The sequence below is a fragment of the Lonchura striata genome, chromosome 3 (genome assembly GCF_046129695.1).
Source record: "Lonchura striata isolate bLonStr1 chromosome 3, bLonStr1.mat, whole genome shotgun sequence".
NCBI lineage: Eukaryota > Metazoa > Chordata > Aves > Passeriformes > Estrildidae > Lonchura > Lonchura striata.
This window is the reverse complement of record NC_134605.1, coordinates 39,567,995-39,591,523: the sequence shown is the minus strand read 5'-3', so window position 1 is coordinate 39,591,523 and position 23,529 is coordinate 39,567,995. Positions and strand designations below refer to the sequence as shown.

The following is a 23,529-nucleotide window of genomic DNA, read 5'->3' as shown; positions in this document are numbered from 1 at the left end:
AAATACATCAAATGGGTTCTGTCAGAGAGAACGTGACAAACATACATGGTGGTTGTGCCACCACCAGCTGGGATCTCAGGAGGCTGTGTAATGAGTGCAGGTTTGGGCTTGATTAGAGCTTGGGTTAGGAAACCTTGAAACCAAGGACCCTGGGAATTTGGTCAGAGTCAGAATAAAACCATAAGCCTTTAATGATGTTAAATGATTTTGTGTTACTGAAAGATTCTGTTTCTCTTTATAATGAAATGTAGCTTGTGACCGTTTTAGTAAATACAGTCCCACAGAGACTCTGCCAAGGGTAAGAGTTTCAACCTCTGTGCTCTAGGGCCAAATTTGATTTATGAACCCAGTCTCCCTACCCAGATTACCCACCTGGTTTTCAAAGGCTGCTGACAGAGCAACCTTATGCAGCTGTTTACTACCTGAAGGTGTCTCTGTTGAAATGTCAAATGAAAAACTTATTGAAGAAGAACATCAGGATCCTCTGGGATGAAAGATGCAATACACAGTGACATATATGGCACCAGAGACAACAGGGTATAAAGTAAAATCTCCCATGTCCTCCCCAGTCACATGGCACATCCCTGGCACAGCAGGCATCCTTCAAGTGCCCACAAGCAGTTTATGGCTCCAGACCTGTACCTTGGCCTCACTTGCAGAGTAATGTGGTCAATGATCAGCACAACAGCGTTTGACTTTTATTTAATATAAACTGGTGTCTTATACCTCACTAATTATACCTACACCTTGTATATGGTGTTTGGTATAATGACTAATTATTACCAATTATGTAACCTATATTGTACTAGCAGATAAGCCACACTGCAACTTTATTTTTACTGTTTACATGCTATTTTAGATAAATTTGATATTTCATATGTAAAAAAGAAAAAAAAAATCCCGACCCCAGAGCTCAGAATTAAACCTGATTTTGCAACAGACATGTTAATCATGAAAGCCATAGCATGATGAATAGTCTCACTGAAGCTATTGATCATTTTCTAGGCAAAAAGCTAGAGCCAGAAATCAGAAAAATCAAGAAGTAACACACACTGAAAACATCACCAAATACGATTTTGCTTCAGCATGTATGCTAACAGAAAGCAGATTGTTATAATTTCAGTGTAATACCTATGATGACTGAAAAATACACAAATAATTATTCCTGCAAGAGCTGCATCATGGCTGGAAAGTGTCTGTATGCAGCTGATTAAATCTGACTCTGAGAATGCAGTTCTGCAAACAGCCTTTCATGCAAGACATTCAAGTAATTTTTTTAAGTCTCCCTGACTTCCAGCTCACTGCAGACACAGTTAGTTCAAACTTTTCTTTAGGATTCATTTCATGCCCTCCTTTCTGCTAATATCCCTGAGATCAGTCCTTTCTCTAATGAATAGCTGACCTATTCTTCTTTGATTTGCCATTGATTTCCTCCGCTTACCTCCCAACGCTTTGCCTGTTGATTAAACGCTAGACATAGGAATGCTTCAAATTTCTGACTTCTGAGTCATCCTCTCATGACTTGAACAGCTTGAAGCCAGCTTCAGCTCCCCAGACATCATTAGTGAAAACTCCTTTTGTTTTTAAACTCTACAAGCAACCCACTTCTCTCCAAGCTGAGGTGCTGCTTGTGAACTAGACAATAAATAGTAGCAACAAAATTATCTCCTACATGCACCATGATAATTATTGTAAGAAGAGGAAAAGGATACTTTTTCCGAGACAGAGAAGGCAAGCCACAGCTTTCCCTTTTGCACTGGAAGATCTCTTTGCCTACATGCAATGCAGACAAGACCATGAGTAAAGACATATGCTTATTCAAACTTTTATTTTCGCATGGGGTCCCTCTGACTCCAGTATGACTCTGCATGAGACATCGGCTTACAAAAGTTGCTCTTTTTTCTGAAGACACCAGCTGTTAAGAACCAATCCACAAATCCCCCTCTCCAGCTTCCACTTTACAGGCATGCTGGATGAAACTGCTTATCAGCACTGCAAGAAGGAGAGCTGGAGTTGATGCTTTGAAAACTTGCATTGGTATTTCCTTGGAACACAGATACCTTCAGAGTCCAACACTTTGATGTCTCCTTGAAAAACAAACAGGCTGACAATATCTCAATTTTCCTGCAGTCCTGATGTTTCTCAAACTGCAGCTTGTTTTTTCCAGAGTGCCACACAATCCTAGAAGACCAGCTCTGTGCGATAAATACTATACTTCCAATTAAGGTAATAGTACCTGACATTCTGTACTAAATTCCACTTCAATTGGGAACATCACCAGCACACGAACCACACTTTTCTTACTCTCCTACTCAGGTTCTGTGTGAAGGAAATAGCCCTAAGGATTCTACTGCAAATGATGAGAAGAGCATGTTAAGGTGGTGCCACGGAGCATTCCCCTATCTCAGCAGCCTAGACACGGTGCTTGCCTCCTGTCATAGCTAAAGCACTGTTTCACAGAAACTGGAGCCATGACTTTGTAAGCTACTGTAACATTTTCTTTTCCAAATGATCAAAACCCAGAAGAACACAGCAACTGTTCAGAGCTGTTTGCTAACATTTCAACTTGTCCACCAGCTGTCAGAATATGACAGAAAGTCCTACTGTGAGCAGACTGTGCTGGCTCCACTGCAGGCTTTATGTATGATACAGGGCAGGTTAAATAAGAACAGATTCAACAACAGAGCCTACACTTGGGCACTAAATTCTGTGCGCTTACATTCAATCCTGCAAATTCATGCTGGAAAATAAGTGAGGAAGAGTACGTGATATTACAAGATGCTGCTGACTCCAGCAGTGGTTGGACCATTTCATGAGACAATCAAATCCACCAACACAGCAGACTACTCTTCCTGAAAACAAACAAACAAAACAAACAAAAAAAAATTTTTAGGATTTTCTGTCCATTTAGTGACATTGATAAGTTTAGCAATCTGAAGTGCTCCAGAGCGGGCTTAAGGAAAGTGCTACAACCCTGAGCAAAGGGAGTGAAGGAGACAGAAGATGATACAGAATAAAAATGGACAGTGTAACATGTTTCTATGGACAGAAGGAAGATGTCATGCCAAGTCAGCTGCCCATGAAAACATGCATTAGGCACCTCAAAATAGCTTTAGAAACAGCTGGCATGCTGAGAGGGCAACTACATAGATCAGCCTTGGCTTAACAAAAGGACAAGCCATGAAAGACTTCACCTCGGCCATTGGGAGTTGTCTCTATTCAGTTAGGACCCACAGCCCTGGAGCCATTCCTGAAATGAAGTGTTCATCCATTTCTCAGATAATGAGTAGACACCAATATTTTCTCTCAGAAGATTGTTATGGGATAAGATGTTCCCTCTGCTCACAGAGCAGCCTCACTGTTAGAGTCCAGCTGGGAAGAGGAAAAAGTAAACTGTCCTCTTCATTATCCATGCCAGCAGGGCTCTGATTTTAGCCAGTCTCGTGTCCAACCTCAAATGCAAGATTAAAACCTGGGGGTCAGTACAGGTGACCTGGTGCCCTGCTCACATCATCCTGTCAGGTGGCCATGTCAGACCAGCAACTCAGGCTCACTCTTGTGGTTCCTCCTGGGCAAATCTCCTTTTTTTTTTTTGCTATGGAGTTGTGCAACACTATGCAAAAGCCTTCTCACCTGCTCCCTTTACAGCCTGCTGCCAGCCCAGCTCCCATGCCGGCTGCACCCTCACATAGAACTGGTATGTGGGGAAATTGAACAACCTACTCGTGAGGGAGCAACTAAACAGACAATGAGATGATGTCCACCTTCTTTCAGAAAATTACTACATTAAAAAGCAGAATATAACACAGAAGAGGGAGGGAAACAAGAGGGTTTATGCCATGCCTGCAGCACAGCATCTCCCTCTCGAGTACTGTAGCTCCCAGCGCCCGAAACTCCAGGCGCGGAGTTCTCAGATCCGATCCCGACTTTTACACTGCACCTCTTTACGCTTCGAGCCATCTCCCCCTGCCAGCATCACCCACTTAACCTGGCTGTGGCACAGCCACCTGGAGCGAGTTCCGGTGACTTGCTGTGGTTACTCTTAATTGCAATTTCCCCTACGCAAACTTCATTGCTGCCAGTGCGGTGAACTGAGTAGCCACCAAAACCAAAATAGCCTCGTAGCTCCGCCAGCTCCGCCAGCACCGCCTCATCACCGCACGCAGGGCGCCCGCCGCCGCAGCTTCCCCGGCACACACCGCCCGTCCCGTCCCGACCCGCCCCCGCCGCCTCCCCTCCCCGTGTGCCGCCCCGCCTGGCCCCGCCCCAGGCCGGTGCTCCTCCCCGGCTCGGCGTGCGCCCGCCGCTGCCTCGGTGGGCGCTGGATGCTGCACGGGAGCGGCCGGAGGAGCTCCGCGGCGGGGGCTACCCCGCGGTGAGTCCGCGGGCTCCGCTGTCGGGACAGCGGCCAGGGAGTGTCCCGGGCCTTCTGCGGCAGTGGTGTGAGGAGCCAGGCGCGGTCCCGGTGCGCTGCCGGGGGACAAAGGCGAGAGGGACGGGTCCCGGGTGGGAGCGGTGCCGGCGGAGCCGCCGGGCGCGGCACGGCTGCGGGCGGCGGTGCGAGCGGAGAGCCGCGGGGCGCCCGGCTGCGGCCGCCGCCCGGGGCGGGGGACGGGGGGCGAGGGCGCTGGGACCGGGGGTGCGCTGCTCGCGGGGCCGGGAGAGGCTCTGTGCGGCGGCGGTCGGTCCCTCCGCGCGGCAGCGGCTGCGAAAGTCTATTTACAACTTTGTGGCTGGATGGGCGGTGCGAGCCTCGGCCGGAGCGATCTCCGGCTGTGTCACACTATCAGGGGGTTTTCCCGTTGGAGCCGCCACCGTGGGTGTCCCTGCCCGCTCCTGGGCGAGGCAGCGGGAGCGGGGAGGCACAAGGTGGGGACAGGAGGGAGTGGGGCTCTGGAGGAGCCTGGGGTCGTGGTAACTTATCCGTCCCTCAGCGTCGTGGACCGGGTCCCGCCGGTGGGTCTCGCTGGCGCTGGATGATGGGGTGATGCTGGGGCGGGATCAGCAACACACCGGCTGCGCGACGGGAGACACCCGAGGCGGCTGGCCGTGTCCCAGAGAGCTCCCGTGGGGCCGTGCCATGGCACGGGTGTGGGACGCGTCCCAGCTGGTGCTCGGTTGGCTGCCACCTGCCTCGCCGGTGCCGAGGGAGACTGACGGGGACACGGCCCCGCGGGTCCCACCCTGTGGGGCAGCACCTGGGCCGCCTCCTTCCGTGGGGCAGCCTCGGTGGCGGGGGCTGGGCTAGGTGGTCTGACAGCCGTGCGGGACCTTGATGCATCCGTACTGGACGGGACGGGAGGAGAGTGTCCCCGCAGGTGTGTGCTTGCGGGAGAAGGCGTGAGCAAGGCAAAAGCCTCCATATTTCGTTGTTTCCCCACCTCTTGGAATTCTTTTTTGGTAACGATTTACAGGGAAAGGCTTTGGGTTTCCTGCGCTGAGAAGTCGTGGTCGTCTGCATCGAGAGATGTTTCTTCTGCTGTTCGGCAGTGACAGGCTCTCAGGTTAACTCCCCTGTGGCATTTAAAATGCACATCTGTGTTTTTCCACCACACCAGAAAACTAGCACACCGTCTGAACCTTGTCCCTTCTTCAGAGTACCGCTGTGATGTCCAGGCCCTGACTATAAATACTTCAAAAATGTTTTAAAAATCCCAAACCAACAAACCACAACTGTTTGAACACTGGTGACCCATTAATTTGTTTAGCATTTTTAATTTAATTTTGTTCCTGGAAAATTTGGAATGAAAACAGAATGTCTTGGCCTTACTGTTGTTTATTCCTCCCATTTAATTGTACAATTAAACACTCTTAATCAAAGTGTTCTGGTTTTAGCACTGGTGGTGGTGGGAGTCTGTGTAGTAGCCTGTGTTTTGGCTTCAGATAAGAAGTGTCAAATCAGAAAAAAATGGAATCTAAGAGGTGAGTGGGGGTTGTGCTTCTTGTAGACATGACCTTAAGTAAGAAAAGAGGGGAGGAAACAGAATGCTGTTGAAGAACACGAGTTGTAGTGGTTCTTTGCAATGGTCTACCAAAAAATCTGTCAGTGCTTTTTGGACAGGTTTTTTTTTTTCCCTTAGAATTTGTGTTGTTGTTAACTGAATTTTTTATACGAACCTGATAAAATGGGATGAACACCAGTAACACCAAAACCATTTGGATTTACATGTGGTTTTCTCATCTAAGTCTTTTTCTGATAGAAATTTTTAGACCCAGGAGAGGGCCTGGTTTTTAGGGTGTTTTATGGGTGAATTTTTGTGGGATTTGGGTTTTTTTTTTTTGTTTGCTATATTTCAGGGTTTTTTTTAAATCAAAGTTGATAGTACCTTAAAGCTACAGCACTTTTCCCAACACTGCAGGTAAAAAACATATGAATCCAATGATTAGCTCTCTATCAGTTGACTTTTGTAGTAAAGTCGTTTCCCTATTGTTTCTCCAAAGTGAGACAATGTAAATTACTTGCACGCTTACTGTTCTCCACGGTTACACTTCTTTTCTTGCAGAAAGTCCCCTGTTACTGCACTGCTGCTTGATTATCTTGGTGGTGTTAAGCAGTGGTACCTTAATTCGTAGTGTGTGGTTAGTAACTCTTCACAGAGAAAATGATAGGCTTGGCCCAAACAATATCCTCTGACAAGGAGGAGCTGCTCCCTGGAGAATCACAGGAGAAGATAATTTGCTTCTTGTTTAACCATTTCTTATGTTTGCCTTTTTGTTTTCCCTCCATTTCCTCTTTTTGCGCAATTCAGCATTGCCTCAAAAATGCAGCACTATGTAAGGCTGTGGGTTTTTGGTTTTTTTTTTTTTTTTTTTTTGTTGTTGTTGTTGTTGTTTCTTTTTTTGTCTGTGTCTTCCTCAATGCTTTGCTAAAGCTGATGTCTGACAGTGCTGTGTGCAGTTTCTGAAACTGCATCTAATCATAAAGACCCTGCTGTTTGTGTTAATTTTATCAAGGTATTGGCAGATTGGCATTTTCACACTTGTAACAGAGACAAGTTGTGTTCCAGGTGGAGTTTTATCTATTCTTTTGTGCATCTAACATACATCAGTATTCCTTTCTGCTCTGAATATTTTCATGACTAACTGTACACTTGAGGGGGAAAAAGAAGCAAACTGATGTAGAAACTGCCTGGTTGGTTTGGATATTTAGATAGTGATTCAAAGGCAATGAGATCTGCAGTGGACTTTCCCCTTTCTCAAGGGTAGCAAGCCAATTTTTTTTTAACATGATTATTACTAGTAGCAAAGCTATTCTTCCTCAGAAGAATTTGTTACATTGGTTAAAAAAAAAAAGTCTCTCTTATTTGTCCTGAAGCTCAAGGTATTGCTTGTGAAATTATAATTACGCTTTGCTATTTATTTATTTATTTAATAAATACTTTGTAGTCTGCTGCTTCTATAACTGTTACACGATCTTGGTGAGAATAGAAATGAAGAAATTTTAGGACAGTTCTACAACAGACTTCTGGAGTCATCGGGATGCATTCCAAATCAGTCCACTGCAGCTAAAGTGAAAAAATATTATCCCTGTAAAATAACTTGTACAAAGACAGAATTGTAGAAGAGTATCTCTCATCTGATGTGCTTGAGGCAAGAGTATAATGGATGCCCTTGGGAGAAATCCTGTTTGTAGCCTTGGTAGACTAAAAATGGAATATGTTTCCAGTTGGAGAATTAACTGATAGGCTTTTGGGTCAGGACATGTCATGTATTTGCAATTTGCACAGTAGAGGAAGGTGCTTCTCTTCTGAGCTGGCAGTAGAGAGGCCAGGTCTTGCTGCTGCTCTCCTGCTCTTCCTAAATTTCCTGACACTTGCAATGCCTGTGAAGGAAGCCTGGCTTTCCCTTATTGTAAAGAACTTGCTGCCTGTACTTAGCCTCTCCTGTTTCCTGTAGGTAGAAAAGATGAATGGTCTTTACAAAGAGCTGCGATTTACAAGGCAGAATTGCCAAGCACTGGAGTGCTAAATTGAAGTATCTCTGTTCTTGTTCTTACTCTGAGATTCTGGACCAGCATTGTCTTCGCTGCACTCCTGGCTGTGCATTTGTATGCCCATAAATAAGATTTCCCTAAGGGTCCATCTCAAAAGAGACATATATATATTGGTGTGTTTGAGGGGTGACAAGGTTGCTGTTACTGAATGGCTATTCCAGCAATTCATTTCTCTTAACTTTTGCAAGCTCTCATGTGTTGTGTGTTGGGATCCAGCTGAGAAAATGGAGCTTGGCATTTCTGACCAGGCTTCCTTTGCAGCTGCTCTGTGTGAGGTGTAATGGATACTGAGGCTGGCTCATGCCCAATGCCATATTTTGCAGGTTTTTTCTTGAACTTCTGCAGTTGTCTAGGCCAATTGATACCTTAAATTACCACTTACTCTTAAACTTTAATTAATGTGTTTGATTTATGAAGTATGAGAAAGACTTATAAGTGATTGGTATTCAATAAACAAGTCTATTAGTAGATTATGCAGCAGTCATGAAATTTATTGCACTAGAAACTGCGTGTCAGTAGTCAGATGTGATAGGGTGCATACTACTACTTTTACCAGTCAGTGAGAAGGAAGAATCAGTTGATCCATTTGTCTTCCCAGGTAAAAGAGTATGCTGGAAAGGAATTGCATGCTCTAGATGCAGACTTTATGGTTTGGATGTTCTTTAAAATGTGTACATTGCTAAGTTTTGCATGTAGTACTGTTAAAATAATGTATTTTAAAGGGTTGCCTGTTTTTGTGTACAAAAATTCAAAGCCACTTTCCATCACTTAAAAGCAATGGAAAAACATAATCCCTGTGAGATCCTAATTCGTCCCTTTTTGCCTGTAGCCTTTAATACTCATTGTCTAGATCTTTCAAAGAGCTCCTGAACTCAGTTTTGTTTCAGCTAAATATTGAGCTCATAAAGTGATTCATGTGCTGTCCTGAAAGGGAGCAAACTGCTGAGGAGCTTTTTTCCTCCCATGGGAGAGGTGGATGGAAGTGTGGCAGCACCCTGCGTGGTCCTGCAATTGCTGCCCTGCCCTTGTGCTTCCAGGCGCTGCAGGAGCACCTCCTTTGGTGCTCTGTCCTTTGTTAAGCATTTTTTCCTCTCCTTCAGGACTAGCTAGTGCACCCAAAACATGAGTCACTTTTATTTGGCTGCAAGAGAATGCCAGCATCCCTGGGTTAGGAGAGTTGTCCCTGTCTTTGAGCTTAAGGACTATGGCAACCTACAGAGTATCATAGCAGCATGGTCCCAGGTTAGGAATGGGTGTCCACAGAATTTTGGAAGATCTCTTCTTCCTAAGCACGTTGTGTGGGGTGCAGAGCAGAAGAGTTACAAGCACTAGAGCATGTTTCCTGTTCTGGGATTCAGTTGTACTGCTTGATGTGGGGCAGGAAGGCTTACAGCACAAAGGTGGGGAGTCTGAGCAGTTATTCCTAAGAGCTGCATCTAATCCAGCAATGAAGACTAGCGAGAAAAAGCATTTTCCTTGCTAGTGTCAAAGCTCAGTGTCACCAAGGAGTGCTGCTTGTACAGGAAGAAAGGAAAAAAGTATGTTGGCTGGTATCTGAAACCAATGCTCAGCGATTTCCCTGTCACATCTGCTTGGATTCACAGCCCTGAAGTTTTTGAAGGCATCTTGCATTGCACCTCTTGAAGAATCCTAAAGGAAAGGTGGGGGCCAGGCCCACATCTTAGTCCTGTGAGAGGACTGTGTCACACCTGACCAGGTGCAGAAATCCTGCTGTAGTTGCATCTCCCACTTCCGTGGGCTGAAGCCAGTTGTCTCTGCTGTCAGTGTTGCATGTGTCCAGAGCCAAGCTGCACCAGTTCTGGAATCCAGTTCTTCAGAGCACCCAAGTGACTGGGAGGTGTCTTGGTATTCCTTGTTCAACAGCTTTGAATAGGAAACCCTAGTCTAAGCTGTTGAGCAAGGAATAACAAGACACCTATTCAAAGTAGTGTGCAGTGTTTGAAGACAGGTGTGCATTTTACCAAAAAAGCAGTGCGTGGATGCCAAATTTGGTACCTTACCTCCCTGTGGCGTCTTTCCCTTGGATGTGTTGTGCTGGTCCTGGAATCGTGCTGAGGTAGACATGTTTGAAAAGTCGATGTGCTTCTGGGAGTTAGCTGCAGGATATGACCTAGTTGTCCTGACTGCTGATCACAGGTGGCACTTTTCACATCGTCTTACAGCCATGACATAAAGCTATTTAGCTTCAATCTTGTTTTCTGCCCTGACAAGCAACTTTGTTTCCGCTCCTTCCTGGTTGATGCATCTTCTCAGAGAAATTTTCATCATTGCTGGGGTTAGTCAAAGGAGGTGGGTGGAGTTTTTTAAAATTGCTGAGAAAGGCTTATACATGACATCTGTTACTTGCTCAGGCTCTTTATTACTCTCTCTTGCAGATAGTACTGGGGCCCTACAGTGTGCATCTGAGGGGACAAAATACCTGGAAGGTGAGGGGGGTTTTCAGTTCTAGGACTGTGTTTCATCCTGAGTACAAGGCACCCCAAGTGTGGGTTCCTGCCAAAGGCAGATTTGTTTCCAGGCAGTTGTCTGTCTGTCTTGCTGCAGGACTGCCTTGATTAAAGCTGCTTAAGCTGTTTGTGAAACTGCAGCCTAAGAGCCTAGTGTTCTTAGAAGCCCAAAGATCTCTGGATGATGTCTGGAAAATATTAAGAAGAGTCTTAATGTTTCTGGACAATTTTTCATGAGAGGCTGTAGGGCCACTGTGGTAAGATTTCATCAGGGAGATGCTCAGTGCTCATTCTCTATCAGCTCTAGCAAAAGTAGATGTTTTACTGTAATAAACCTTAAAAAGCATGCTTCCAGGTGTTTGTGAGAGAAGCACATTATTACCTATGTTTTTTTTCTTGATAGATACGAACTTTGTTCTGCTTTGCTACTCTGAGTTGGTAAGTTATGGTATCTGTTCCCTTTATCCCCTTGAGATGTGGTTGTATCTGTACCTAGAAGCTGAAATGAGAATTAGGACCCAATTTGCTGTGTGATACAAAGTAGTGTGTAAAATACAGTGGCATTCATTAGGAGAACCCACATGCTGTCTGGATGAGACCTTCTCCCCAAATTCAGTGGTGGCAGGACATCCTTGTGTTGCTGGGTGCATGGTGGGGTGTGAGGTGTTTCAGTGAGCCATCCTGCTGATCCCTGAGGCACATGGCTCATTCCTTCTCATTCAACTCCTTTTCCTCCCATGGGGGGCTCTGCTGGTCTTTTCCACGTTGCTGGGGCAAACCTCATCCATTCCTGCTTTAACCTAGCAAGTGCTGAGGTTCTGACCCTGTGCTGGGAGGCAACTTGAGGGTCTGTGAAGAGAGGAGGGGAAGATTTAATTGAGTTTTTATGACCATGTTTGAGCTGCTTAGTGAGAGAAGGCTTGAAGTTAATGACAGGCATGTTTCCCAAAGATCCTCTGCATGTGTGTTTAGGTAAAATAAACACTGCTAAATAAGCTGTGCCACAACTCTGGACACTAATAGGCCTCCTGTCTTATACCAGAAGAATACAAATAAATAATGCCTTTGACTGTTTTAATTGATAGACTTGCTGGCCCTTTGACCAAGCAATTATGTCTCAAAATGCACTTCTTCAGCAGCTAAAACATGAAGTGATGTTAGTTAAAAAAAAGCAACACAACAAAAACAAACAACTTGTAGGGTGTCCCAGGGGCTGATGATTGACTTCAGCTTTTATTAATTCATCTGCAGTGCATTTGCTGGAGCTTTTATGGTTTAATTGAGGTTAAGAGGTTGAAATCTGTGGTAAACAAAGGAATGGCATATGGACAGTCTGAAATTGTGTATGTTTAAGTAAGAGCATTCCTTCTGGTCACCTGTTTTCATTGAGCAGTTACTCCTGACTCACAACTTTTTTTTTTTTTTTTTTTTTGAAAAGTAAAGGTGTAAACATGCATTGCTAGCAAGTTAATGATTTATTATGTTTTATCACATCCTAACATACCTCTAAAGAAGAGAAGGTTGAGCTGAGTTTGTGTTTGACCTCCACCTTCAGATTAAGGACGTTTTTTCTTTAACCCCTTACCTGGCATGGGAGGGTCCAGAAGCTTATTTGTTTTGAATCATAAGAAGAAAATCACCTTCTCTTCTGCCTTTCTCAACTTCCTCTTCTAAGGGTCCACAGCTGTTCTCTTAAAAATTCAAATGGAAAAAGCAGGTGTGGGGAAAAACTCTCCAGAAACTTTTTATTGTAGAGGCCATGGGGAAGTGGGAGTCAGTTTCTTCAGCTGTCCAGAGGAATCTGTGTGCATGTGTTTGTGTTTTGTGGTAACTTTTTTGCCCTACTTTCAGTTCTATTTGTAGCCCCCTGAATGTCTTCACTGGCTGCAATATCCCCTTGTGAGAGGGAACGTGTAATAGCCATTGCAGCCGTTTGGCAATGAAGATAAGTTCATACTTGAGGTCTTTATGCTGCTGATAAAGTTTATGGCATGAATTACATCAGCTGGCAATAATAGTGGTGACCTGTTGCCCTCAAGTCATTCTGTAGACATCTGTAATTTATATAGAGCTGTTAATAGTGTGTAGTCCGGACCCTAAGAGTGCATGTCAGTATAATTATTTCATTAATCTAATATAATAATATATATAATTCAGTAATATATTTTCAACAATTATATAATTGTTCTGAAATAATACTTTAATAGCTTCCTTGTCTGCATTTTAAAAATGTTCTTCTGTCTTATAAGGAATGCTCTACATAACTTGAATAAAAAAATTGCTTTATTAAGAAGCATTGTATATGCTGGCTTGGCGAAGGCAGTGCATGGAACAGTTTCTGTACTTGCAAGAGGATACTCCTGGATCTATCTTGTATTTGCATTTAAAAAATAATTTTAAAAAAACTGATGCTTGAGTACAGAGTTGAAAGGAGAGGGATAAATCCAAGTTCTATTTGCTGTACTCTACATTATTGTTTGCTTTTCCCATCTCCCACACAGGAATTTGATTCTGCCAAAATTTTCTCCTGAACCAGGACAAACATGATTTTAAACACAAAATGCTTTTAAAACTTATTTGTAGTGCACACACAGGCATGTACATTCATATATGTGTATGTGTGTTAGCATAACATGGCCTGCTTCCCTGCTGCTTGTGATCCCTCATCTTTTATACATTGTGGAGAGTGAAGGAAAAGGCCATGGCTCCCTTCACAGCCTGAAGGTGGGCTGGGCTGGGCTGTGGGTGGTGGGAGAGGGTGGCACTGCCATAACCAGTGCATCGGGCTGGGGTCTGCACCTCTCCCTGGGTGTGTGGGGACTCTGGGGACAGACAGCAGCCAGCAGCACCTCTGTTGCTGTGCTCAGGTGTTGATGGTAGAAGGGCAGCTTTGTGCCCTTTGTTCAGGGCAGCTGGGGGCTGACTTACGTCAAAACTTGTATGGGGATGGAGTGGAGCCCACATTTGGTATCTTGCTGGTTGAGGTATCTGCCTGCAATGATATCTAACCCACCCTCGAAGAGCCTCTCCCCTTCCTGATGGATTCAAGTGCCACAGGACACTTCCTGAGAGGAATGCTGAGAGCATTGGAGAGGACTATACATAAAATGGTACAGGTTGCTGAGGAAACTGTCTGACCTAGCTATAAAGTCAAGATGATGTTGGCTATTCTGCATTTGGTTGCACAGAAAACTTCCATCTCTTATTTCTGTTAATATCTGAACTTCAGCTGTAAGATGTTTGTGCAGCCTGTGCTCAGTACTTGAGAGGAGGGCAGTGCTTACCTCACAAAAGGTGTTACACAGTGGCTCAGCCTTTTGAGTTTGTGTTCCACCTCCTCCTCCTCTGAGTTGAGGTGTAGAGGATTTCTGGCAGTGTTTTCCCAGGGTGTAGGGATGGAGTGAGGAGGAGGACGGCGCAGATGAAGTCCTCTGCACTGACATGTGCCTGTTGACAGCCCATTGAAATCTCTGCTTTGGGAGTGTGAGGTACCTGGCTGAAGGATGGGACGCTCCCCCATGTCACGTATTTTCAGGCAATGGCCCAAGGTGCCACCTGCCTTATCACTTATACGAGTCTGGAAACCTTGAATTATTGAAACCTCCCTGGTATGTTATTCCAGGGAGACCTCATTGCTTTATGGCCCTCTCATGGGACTTTAAGCTGTTTAAAAGGTTGACACTGCCTGATTTGTGCTGTGATGGTGGTGGAAACATTGACTGGCCCTGGAAAATGGATGATTGTTGGGAGTGGTTTTGTTTTTAAACATCTCATCACATGCATGCTGTGAGCTGCTCCCGGTGCCAAGAGAAGCACAGCACTGATGCTCTCGCCTTTTCAACAGGTACATGGGATGAAGGGAGCCTGACACGTGTCTGGAGAAGAGACTCCAGCCCTTGTGGAGCTGCCCACCATGAGCAGGACGCTGCTGGCAGGCAGGATGCAGCCAGAGATCCGGAGCGTCTGCGTCTTCCTGCCCACCCGCGAGCAGCTCAGCCTGGCCGTCGGGGTGAGTGGCCGGGAGGTCGCTGCATCGCGGCCACGGTTCAGTTTTGTTAGCTCCCATTGTTCTCCCAAAGGCCTGCTGCTGGTCTGCTGACCGAAAGGCTATTAGCCATCTTAGGGTAATTGGTGCTCCATTTTCTAATTGGGCAGCTTCAACTCCTTCGCAGAGCTCCTTAGAAGTCCTGGCTGTGTTTGTAGGGTGGGGGTCTCCTCTGCTCTTTTTCTGTTGTTATTTACATTTTATTATGTCTGAAATGGTTTTGCTGCTCGTAATAATCCAACAATTTTTTAAAACTTGAACCTGAAATATCTTGATTACTTAGCAAGTGTACCAAACATATGACTGTTTATTCTTGTAAAGAGTCCAGCTATCCCTGGTTTTGACAGCCTGCAGATCCCTTCAAAGAGTCTAAGGCAAACAACCATTGAGGGTGGGTTTTTTCCCCTCCTCTTGAGTACTCATACACACAAAAAAGCAAGGCAAGTTGCTTCATTTCTTTGATTGCTGCTTCGAATGTCTGAAAGTGAGCATGAGTGACAGCAGGGCTATCTCAGCTGGCAGCCCAGGGTGGCACGATGTCTGCACAGCACGGTGCCTCTTTGTGCAATGCTGGCTGCTCCTTGAACTTGTGAGAAACCGAGCTTAGCAAGAGGCACTTGGCGTTGAGAGGACCAGGGAGTTTCAAAGGTAAGTGCTTTCTTGTGAGCGTGTGTGTGCACTCGAGTGGGCTGGGGAAATTTGGCTTTGTTTTGGGTAGGTTTTTTTCCCCTGCTTTGGGATGAGGAGGGGGAGAAGACAGTTGAGGTGAACTGTTATTTTAAATACTTGATTGAAACTGTGGCTTTTGAAACTATGCATGCTAATCTTCAAAATCCGTGTCGGAATTTTCCTACCTGCTGTGTGTAAGTGTAGCGTCCTTAACTGAAACAGCCTCAAGGGCTGGATGGAATAAAGCTTTAGCAGAAAAATCTGGGACGCTCTGCTTCTAGGTTACTGGTTCAAACCCAGCCCATCCACTGCCCCAGAAGGTTTCTGTAACTGCTGGCTTTTGTGCAAGGCAGAAAACGATGATTTAATTAAGTTCTTGGCAGCAGGTGTACAGGCCTGGGTAATGGTCTGTTGCAGCTGACCCTAAATCTCACCTTCTTATAGCTCTTATCAGGGAGGCTAAAGATGGGAGATAGCAGAGCCAGCCGGCCGTGGGGAAGGTGCAGGAGGGCAGTGCACCAGCAGGGCTGACGCTGTCACTGCTCCTCGCTGTGCCTGTGCCTGAATGGAGCATGCAGCTGTTCCTTCACCACTGGGTCATGCTCCAGTAAATCATGGAAACCTGCAGGTTATCATAAAATAAATTCGGGGTGAGAAAGACTCGAGTCCAGCCATAAACATGATGCTTCCAAGTCCACCACTAAACCAGGTTCCTAAATGGTACATCTGCATGTCTTTTTTTATACTTCTAAGATATTTAATCAGCATAAGAAATGATCTTTTGCATTGAGCACTGACAGGGAGAGAGGAAAAGTGCTGTCCCTTTCTGTTTCCCTCTCCTGTCCCAGCCTGCTGCCCCTCCAAAAAGCTGGGGTGCCTTGTGTATCACTACATTGTCCTGCAGAGGAATCCTCCACAGCATCCCTTTGTATTCCTTTTAAATACATTAGCCCTTGTCATTTCTGATACCATTTTCTTTCTGGGTCTGGGAAATTGGGAAAGTATGAACATGGAGATGCCTGCATGAAAGGGAATAGCTGCCTGGGCCAAAACATGAGACCTCAACACACAGTTGTGTCCTAATTGCATAGAGAGTGAAACATGACCTGTTACAGCTGGGCAAGTCACCAGAAACAGCTTTTCATTTGGCTTCTGACTTTACCACAACACTCATTCAAAACAGCAAGAAAAATTACGATTTCACAGCTGGAGAGATCTTTCTTTTTTAAAGAAACATCAAGGCAATTTTCTAGTGAAATTGGTAGAACCCAAATGTAATTAGCACAACCACAGATGATACTTTGTGCATTTATTAGAATAATAATGCCACTACTAAAGATTTCCAAAGCCTTTTAACCTCTTCAGTGTGGAATGCAAATACTAAACAAGCTTGCAGCTCAGTGAGGTAGGTAAGAATGGTTATCTTTCCAGCAGAATAAATTATAGATCCTTTCCATGAAAAGTGCAGTGTTTATGCAGGTAAGTCCTCCCTCTCCCCTCCCATATAAATTCCACCCTTCCAGATAAGAGTTTACCTATATGTGTTTTATGTGGTCACATATAAACTGAAGCTTGCTCTTTAAAATGTATGTCTTACACCATTCACAGATAGTGCTGTTGAAGAGGGAAGAGCAGGAGCCATTTTAAATTCTCTTGCCCCACAATCAAGTATCTCTTAATTAGCTTTGATGTCTACCTTTCTGAATGTACAGTGGATTTGGGGAGATGGTGAGGAATAAAAATGCCTTCTTGGGACTGACTGTGAACATGAGAAGCAGAGCTGTGAGGGGAACTAGGGTGTGCTGCAGCTCACCAGCTACTCTGAGGAGGGCAAGGCAGAGTGGGAGAAATTTATGGAGTGGAGATAGTTTGGTGAATGGCAGGCGTAGGTCTGAAGTCTTCCAGTTGTTCTGTGTACAGGAGAGCTGATGTTTCAAATCATATGTACTAAGAAAAATAGATATAGGTAACTAATGCACGTGAATATCTGTACACAGAATGACCTTGGAGTAGCAGTTACTTTCTGTAAACTTGCACTTGATTTCACTTTGGACTAAATTTCACGTGTAAAGAAGCCCTGAGCCTGACATGGGGCAAGGCTGAGTATCAGTGGAAGGAATGAGTCATAACATTTCTGAGATCAATCTTGGCACAGGAACCATATGCATAGGGAGGAAAGTCCAAAGATGAAAAATGCAAAAGGAAGTATTGGTTGCTTTGAGCAGAGGGGAAAGTAGGAGGAGGGAACAGCAGTTACAAATTTAATTGGTATTGCATAGCCTTTAAGGCTGGGAGTAGAACTTGATACAGAAGGGAAGTGCCAAGAGGAGAATGGACAAGGTAGTAGTAACATACCTGTTGTGCAAGAACTCTGCCTAAATCACTGTTTAGAGCTATGTGCCACAAAACTGTCACTTGAAGTGCTCAGTTCCCTAGAATTAAGTGTTTTAAAACAGGTTTTTCTTTCCTTAGGTATGAAAGCTTGCCACTTAGAAAATTTTTCTCATTGTGTAGCATTTACAGGGAGTCCTGTGCTGTCAGTGACTCTTGTAAATGCCCATAACCATTCTGGCTAGAGGTAGGTCACATCTTTCTTAGCAAATCCTTCCCAGGTAGTAGAACATGCTCAGAGCTTGCTGCTTTGGCAAAGGAGATTGCTTTGTAACCAGCTTTACCTTCCAAATGTGTGTTCTGGGTGTCTGACCATACACTGCGTCTAGGTGTGAGACTGAAAGGGTGCAGTCTCACACAGAGACTCATAATTATAAGACCCAAATGTGCTTTTGGGTCTTATCAGAACTGTGCACTACCTCCTCCATGCTCAAAGCTTACGTGTGTTTGCATTGGTGTAGTGCAGGCTTCAGGGCTCCTGATAAAAGAGTAGTGACTGTCTGGCTACTGATGCCTTGTCAAGTAGAAGAAAATGAGTACTTAAATGACCTCCTGTTCCCCATTGTCCATGTCTAGTGACATGGTACAGCCTGGGGCAGGGAGGTGAGTGCAAGCCAGTTTCTGGGGTGTGTGGCATACCTACAGTAAAAGAGCTTTAAAAATGAGGATGGTAGTTGGTTTGTAGGAGAGTTAAACAGTCGACTTCTGTCCTGTCATCTTTTGTTGTTCAGTAGGTAGCACTGCACTATACCCCTGCAGGCAGCTGCTCCTGGCACTGCTAATCTGCATCGCCCAGCAGTGGGGTAATGAAATTCTAAGGTCCTGGCCCATTTTGCAGCTGCAGCTGGCTGCACTACAGCCTGAGCTGAGGTTGTTTGTGCCAGTGCTGTTCTGTTCTCCCCATCTGCTCTTTCTCTGAACTCCTTCCCCCGTGCCTCTGTGGGCTGGGGGAATTTCTGAGTTTGCCTGTGGTTTGTCTGTCAGTAGTCCTGGGATGGTGCAGTGGGACAGGGGGAAATGAGGCTAGGGATGGGAGGATGTTTCGAGGGGGAATCTTCATATCACAGTACACATCCAGGAGTGCACATGCAGTTAAGCAGAACCATGCTCCTTCTGGGAAAGTCTGTGCGTTACCGGAGGCAGGAATATCAGAAGGTTTCAGTGTGCAGGGAAACAGGCAAGGTCTTACAGGCTTTTGGCTGCAGCTGCCAAAGATGAAGATGTCAATGGCTGTGTGACTAGAAGTCAGCAGGAGACAGAACAAGCTCTTCTGTGTGGGGTACAGAAAAACCGTATCTCTAACCTATGAGATACTCAGTCTTGTGTTTGTTTGGGTACTTTTGTTCCTGGTTCTCCTGAATGAAAACTTTGGGTTTTGCTTCTTTTTTCTTTTCTCAAAAAAAAAAAAAAAATCTGCAAGAGAGCAGTATTTTCATTTCTGTAAATATTAATGATTACTATTCTCTGATAATAGCAATAATACTGAAGACAATGCATGTTCTCTGGTGTGGTTGTGGTTGGGTATTTTGTACCCAAAAATGTATTGTCCTGCAGCTCTTCTTTAGAACTCTTCTTTAGAAGAGTTGCTCCATCCAGGTGTGTGAGCCATCTGTAATGTTGGATTGATTGTGTCTTTCAGGTCAAAGCCACTGGACAGGAGCTCTTTCAGCAAGTTTGTGATTTAGTGAAGATTAAAGAGCCTCACTTCTTTGGCCTCAGCATTGTTAAAAGTAAGCAAACTCAATGCACGAGCAAGTGACTTGGCAAACATCCACAGACCTGCTTGTGTATTTACAGTGTGTGCATATATACACAGTGGCTGTGCCTGCGGGGGCGGGGGGAATCTGATTGTAATAAGGTCACAAAGTATGTAGATTATGCAGAGCCTTCCCAGAGCTCTTTTGATCTTTGGTATGTGGGCAGACAAATTGAGTAAAGGGGGGGCTTTTGTTCTCCACCTTTGTTCTTGGATTCCACCTCTTTGTGGGGCTTTCTTTCCCTCCTGTAGTGGGAGTTGCTAGTCAACATATTTGTGACTATATTCAAAACTATAGGTATTGAACAGGAGGTGGATTTTAAAAGGATTTTGGGGCTAAAAGTGTTACTTCTGAAGTCACTTGTGAAGAATGTGGCACTGGGGAGGAAGCTCAAATGATTGTAAGGGACTGAATGCATGCATGGGACACATTGGGCTTTGAAATATTACATTATTCAAAACTTCTAGACCCTGCATTAAAGTCCCGTTTGCTTGGTCCTATGGTTTAGTATTGGCCAGGAAATGATGTTAATATGATGCCTTAAAGAAGAAAATTGATATGAGAGATCACATTTTGGTATGGTGTAAGCATTGACATTCCCTCCCACACCTCAACTCTTAGTAATTAGAAATGGATCTGTCATCTTGTTTGTCTTGCCTCCCCGCATTTCCAAAAACCCTGAAAGACTTGTCTCTCCTCCAAAAACTTTTCTCAATTATGTTATTTACTGCTGCAATTCTAGATATTCCATTGAAATTACAGTAGTCTTTTTATATATCTTTCTAAATAAGGTTTCTTTTGCCTCTTTATAAATATGTAGGATAAAATAAGGTGTTTTTTCTAAGTTTGTCTCATTTTCTTTATGCTTTCATTCTGTAAGAACTACTTTTTTGAGTACAGTGTTCAAACTGAGAGGAACATAAGCTTTTTTATCTCCATAAGGTTTTTAGAGTCACCAAGAGATTCCTTAAACCTAATATACCTGTGCTTTAAACCTGTGCTTATTTTAATGTGAGGAGACCTAAATGCTCTTAACTTTTTTCACAAATCATCTGTGTTTCTGAATACTTTCCTTTGTGACATTTTTTAACACCAGGTTTTGCCTATTCCACTTGCAGGACATCTTGGCTGAAATTGGAACCCTTGTCCTCTCCTGTAAGACAGGACAATTTCATTCCTATTTTCTTTGAATTCTTCTCCTGTTTCTTTCACTTTTTTCCCACTTCACATGTTTTTTGTTCCATATTTTCTGTACCTTGCTTTTTCCTTCACTCATACCTTTTCTGTGTAGCAGTTTTCTTCACCCTGTCAAGCATAGGGCTTCTGGTCCCAAAATACCCTGTAGTGTCAGATACCTTTCAACCTGTTGGAAATGCATTGTAACCACCACATCCCAAAGAGCATAACAAAGCTGTTCTGACTAGACTTTAGAGTATATTGTCCACAGCTTTAAGTGGAAACAGTCTTCTCACTTCATGAAACTATTCTTCCTTCTTATAGCAGCTAATTCTTCAAGAAAGCTCTTAAAAAGTCAAGGAAAAGAGTTATAAGAGTCCAGTAGCCTGAATTAACATCTTCTTTGTTTGTTTCGGGGACTAATTATTTGCTTTCCTGAAAGGAAATACATTTTCTGTTCCAGAACTTGGTTTCTCTCCACCTTGTTTTGATCAACAGACTGGTGATCATCTCCCTTTCTGCCTGTGGTAGCTGAGGTCTTGCCTCTATAGCAAGTGTAGCACTGAATCTGGCATTTGGAAGTAGCCTTTAAGGTATTGCCTGTTTCTCAGGGACTTTTGACTTCACAACAAGTTATCATCTCAAAAAAGGGAAGCGCTCGGGTCATGGGGAAGCCTGGGTAAGGGCTGCATTCCCCAGGTTGCCTTTTTCATTCCCAGGGTTGCCAACACCTGTGGGTGCTTAAGTCGACTGCCTTGGCTGAGTAGCAAGTCAGTGTACATCCCACAGAGGCTGTGAAGGGGGGGAGGCTCAGAAAAAGCTGAGCTAGGTATCCCAGAAATGGAGGGGAAGCATCTACATTTTTGAACAAGGTAATCCTCTCCTCCATCATGCTTTCACCTCTATGCGGCAGCTTCAAGAAACATTTTTGAAAAAACAGCCATCCTGGTTTATTAATGATATATTTCCCGGTTTCTTAATGTGTATTTATTTTTGGCAGTCTGATACTGCCACATATAAAAGAAGGTATTCTAATCCACCTGCATCCATTACTTTGCTAATTTGTCAACAAAACCCCGACTGTCAGCAGTAGCAAGAAAATGAAAATTAAAGGATTTCTACAGAACTGTAGCCAATCACGCTGCATGGATTATCTGGATTAGGAACCCATTTGACCTGCAGACGTTGTACAGATACACTAATGCTCAGTTGGTCTCATAGTAAGTATGTGTGTGAGGGGGAGAGATTGGGGTCCTTAATCATAAACAGAAGTTTAACTCCCTAAGAGTGACAAAAAAGGGAAATGGGACCATAAAGCACCATGCAAGCTGCAAACCACGAATGCTGTAAGATCAAAGTTGCAGGTCTTGCAGCAACTTTCCCAGCATTTGATGCCTAAATATATTGCCTTCTCTTCTGGCTGTTGCAGAATGCTGAGGGCAGGCTCCAGGATTAAGGGTAACAGTAATAGTGTCAGGATGGAATTTTTCATCCCTTCTGCTCTTGAACTCTTTTTTTATTCTCAAGAGGAAAACCACTTCAATCAATATATCTGAGGAGAAAAAAACTTGTATCAGTAAGAAGTTGATCACTTTGAAAATCAAGTACAGGAATATGCATTAATGGGAGGTCCTACAAACCTTGGGACATGTTGCTCTTCTAGTTTTGTCATGGATCATCATCTACTCCTGCTGCTGAAGTGCTTGTTTTTTTTGTTTTTTTTTTTACTTGTAGTTTGCTCAGTGAAAGATCCTGTGACCCTGCCAGGTTCAATCTGGTTCCATAGGCTTCAGCAGCAGGGTCTTATATGGCAAATCCTCCTGTGGGGTCAACCTTATCTAGTGCCCTGCGGGAGGTTTCCCTCTTGTTATCAGAAAGTGTGTGCAGCGACTCATTCAGTCTTCTAACACACAGCGGAATGTCAGCAGACAAAGAACAGCCAGACTTCGTTTGTTGTTATAACCCAGATCTCTTCGATCCTGAGTTTTGAGTGATGCCTTTCTAGGAGCAAACCTTGCCGTACCGAAGCAGATGGAAGCCTTCAATTGGGAAGGAGCAAGACTGCAGCTCCTATACCCTGCCACTGTCTCTGTGTCCTCTTATGAATTTGTCAGGCTGGCTTTCTTATGACACCAAATCCCTTTGCTTCAGCTCCCTTGCCTCAGGGATAATAGTCTGTTTTTTAGAGCTATGGCTGTTCACCTTGCCAGGCCTATGCTTCCCAGCGCATGCTTACCAAGGAGCTCAGTGATTAACTCTGCAAAAACCACTCTGCCTCCAGTTAACTCTTCTGCATCTGTATATCCTCCAGTACTGAAATTCATGGACAGAATATGCTAACAGGTTATCTTTATATCACATGAGTGTCCCTTATAACAAAGAGTTATTTAGGAGACAAATAACAGAAGTTCTCTGAAATACCTTATGATTTCTATACACCAGTCCTTCCTCACTATCCATGCTTCATGCCTGTCTTCTCTTAAATCTACTTGCGTAGTTGAATCTCCTTTATGAATTGCTTCTGTTTTCTAACCTAAGGTACAACTCTATTACAGTTACTTTGGTACCTCAGACAAGTTAAATGCAATGTAAGAAAAATACGTGCAGAAATGTACCACCTAGGGGGAGTTGCAGGCGTTCAGATGTACAGAGAGTATAAAGTATGCCTTGAAAGGACTTACATGGTCTCCTCCTATGAAGGCAATTTTTTGCTGTCAATTGTTTCTCCTTTGGTATCAGAATAACATCCAGCCAAGTGTTCCCCTGCCTGAGAATTGCAAAGGGTTTGTTTGCCTCTGGCTGAGCAGTGCTGGAAGTGGTTCTGCAGCTCTTCTTGTGCAGAAGAATCCCCTGTGACACTGCTGAAGTCTGAAGATCTTTGCCTGGGCATGCCTTGTTGCTAAACGTAAGATGCCAATGTAAAATTCTGGCAGTACCTATCTATTACGAGGAATGACTGAACCTTTAGCTCAGCGTTCAGACATCAACAGTTCCTGACACCACGAGATCTCAGGCTTCTTGATATTGTCT

At 44.3% G+C, this 23,529-nt stretch overlaps 1 protein-coding gene across 1 annotated transcript in view; it reads left to right on the top strand.

Annotated features, from left to right (window-relative positions):
* The first annotated feature begins 4,323 nt into the window (after positions 1-4,323).
* Positions 4,324-23,529, top strand: part of FRMD1 (FERM domain containing 1) — a 40,943-nt gene continuing 21,737 nt past the window's right edge. The window contains exons 1-3 of the mRNA XM_021544196.2: positions 4,324-4,375; positions 14,306-14,470; positions 19,206-19,296. Coding sequence (XP_021399871.1) covers positions 14,375-14,470; positions 19,206-19,296 — 187 coding nt within the window. The 5' untranslated portion in view covers positions 4,324-4,375; positions 14,306-14,374. The remainder of the gene's footprint in view (positions 4,376-14,305; positions 14,471-19,205; positions 19,297-23,529) is intronic.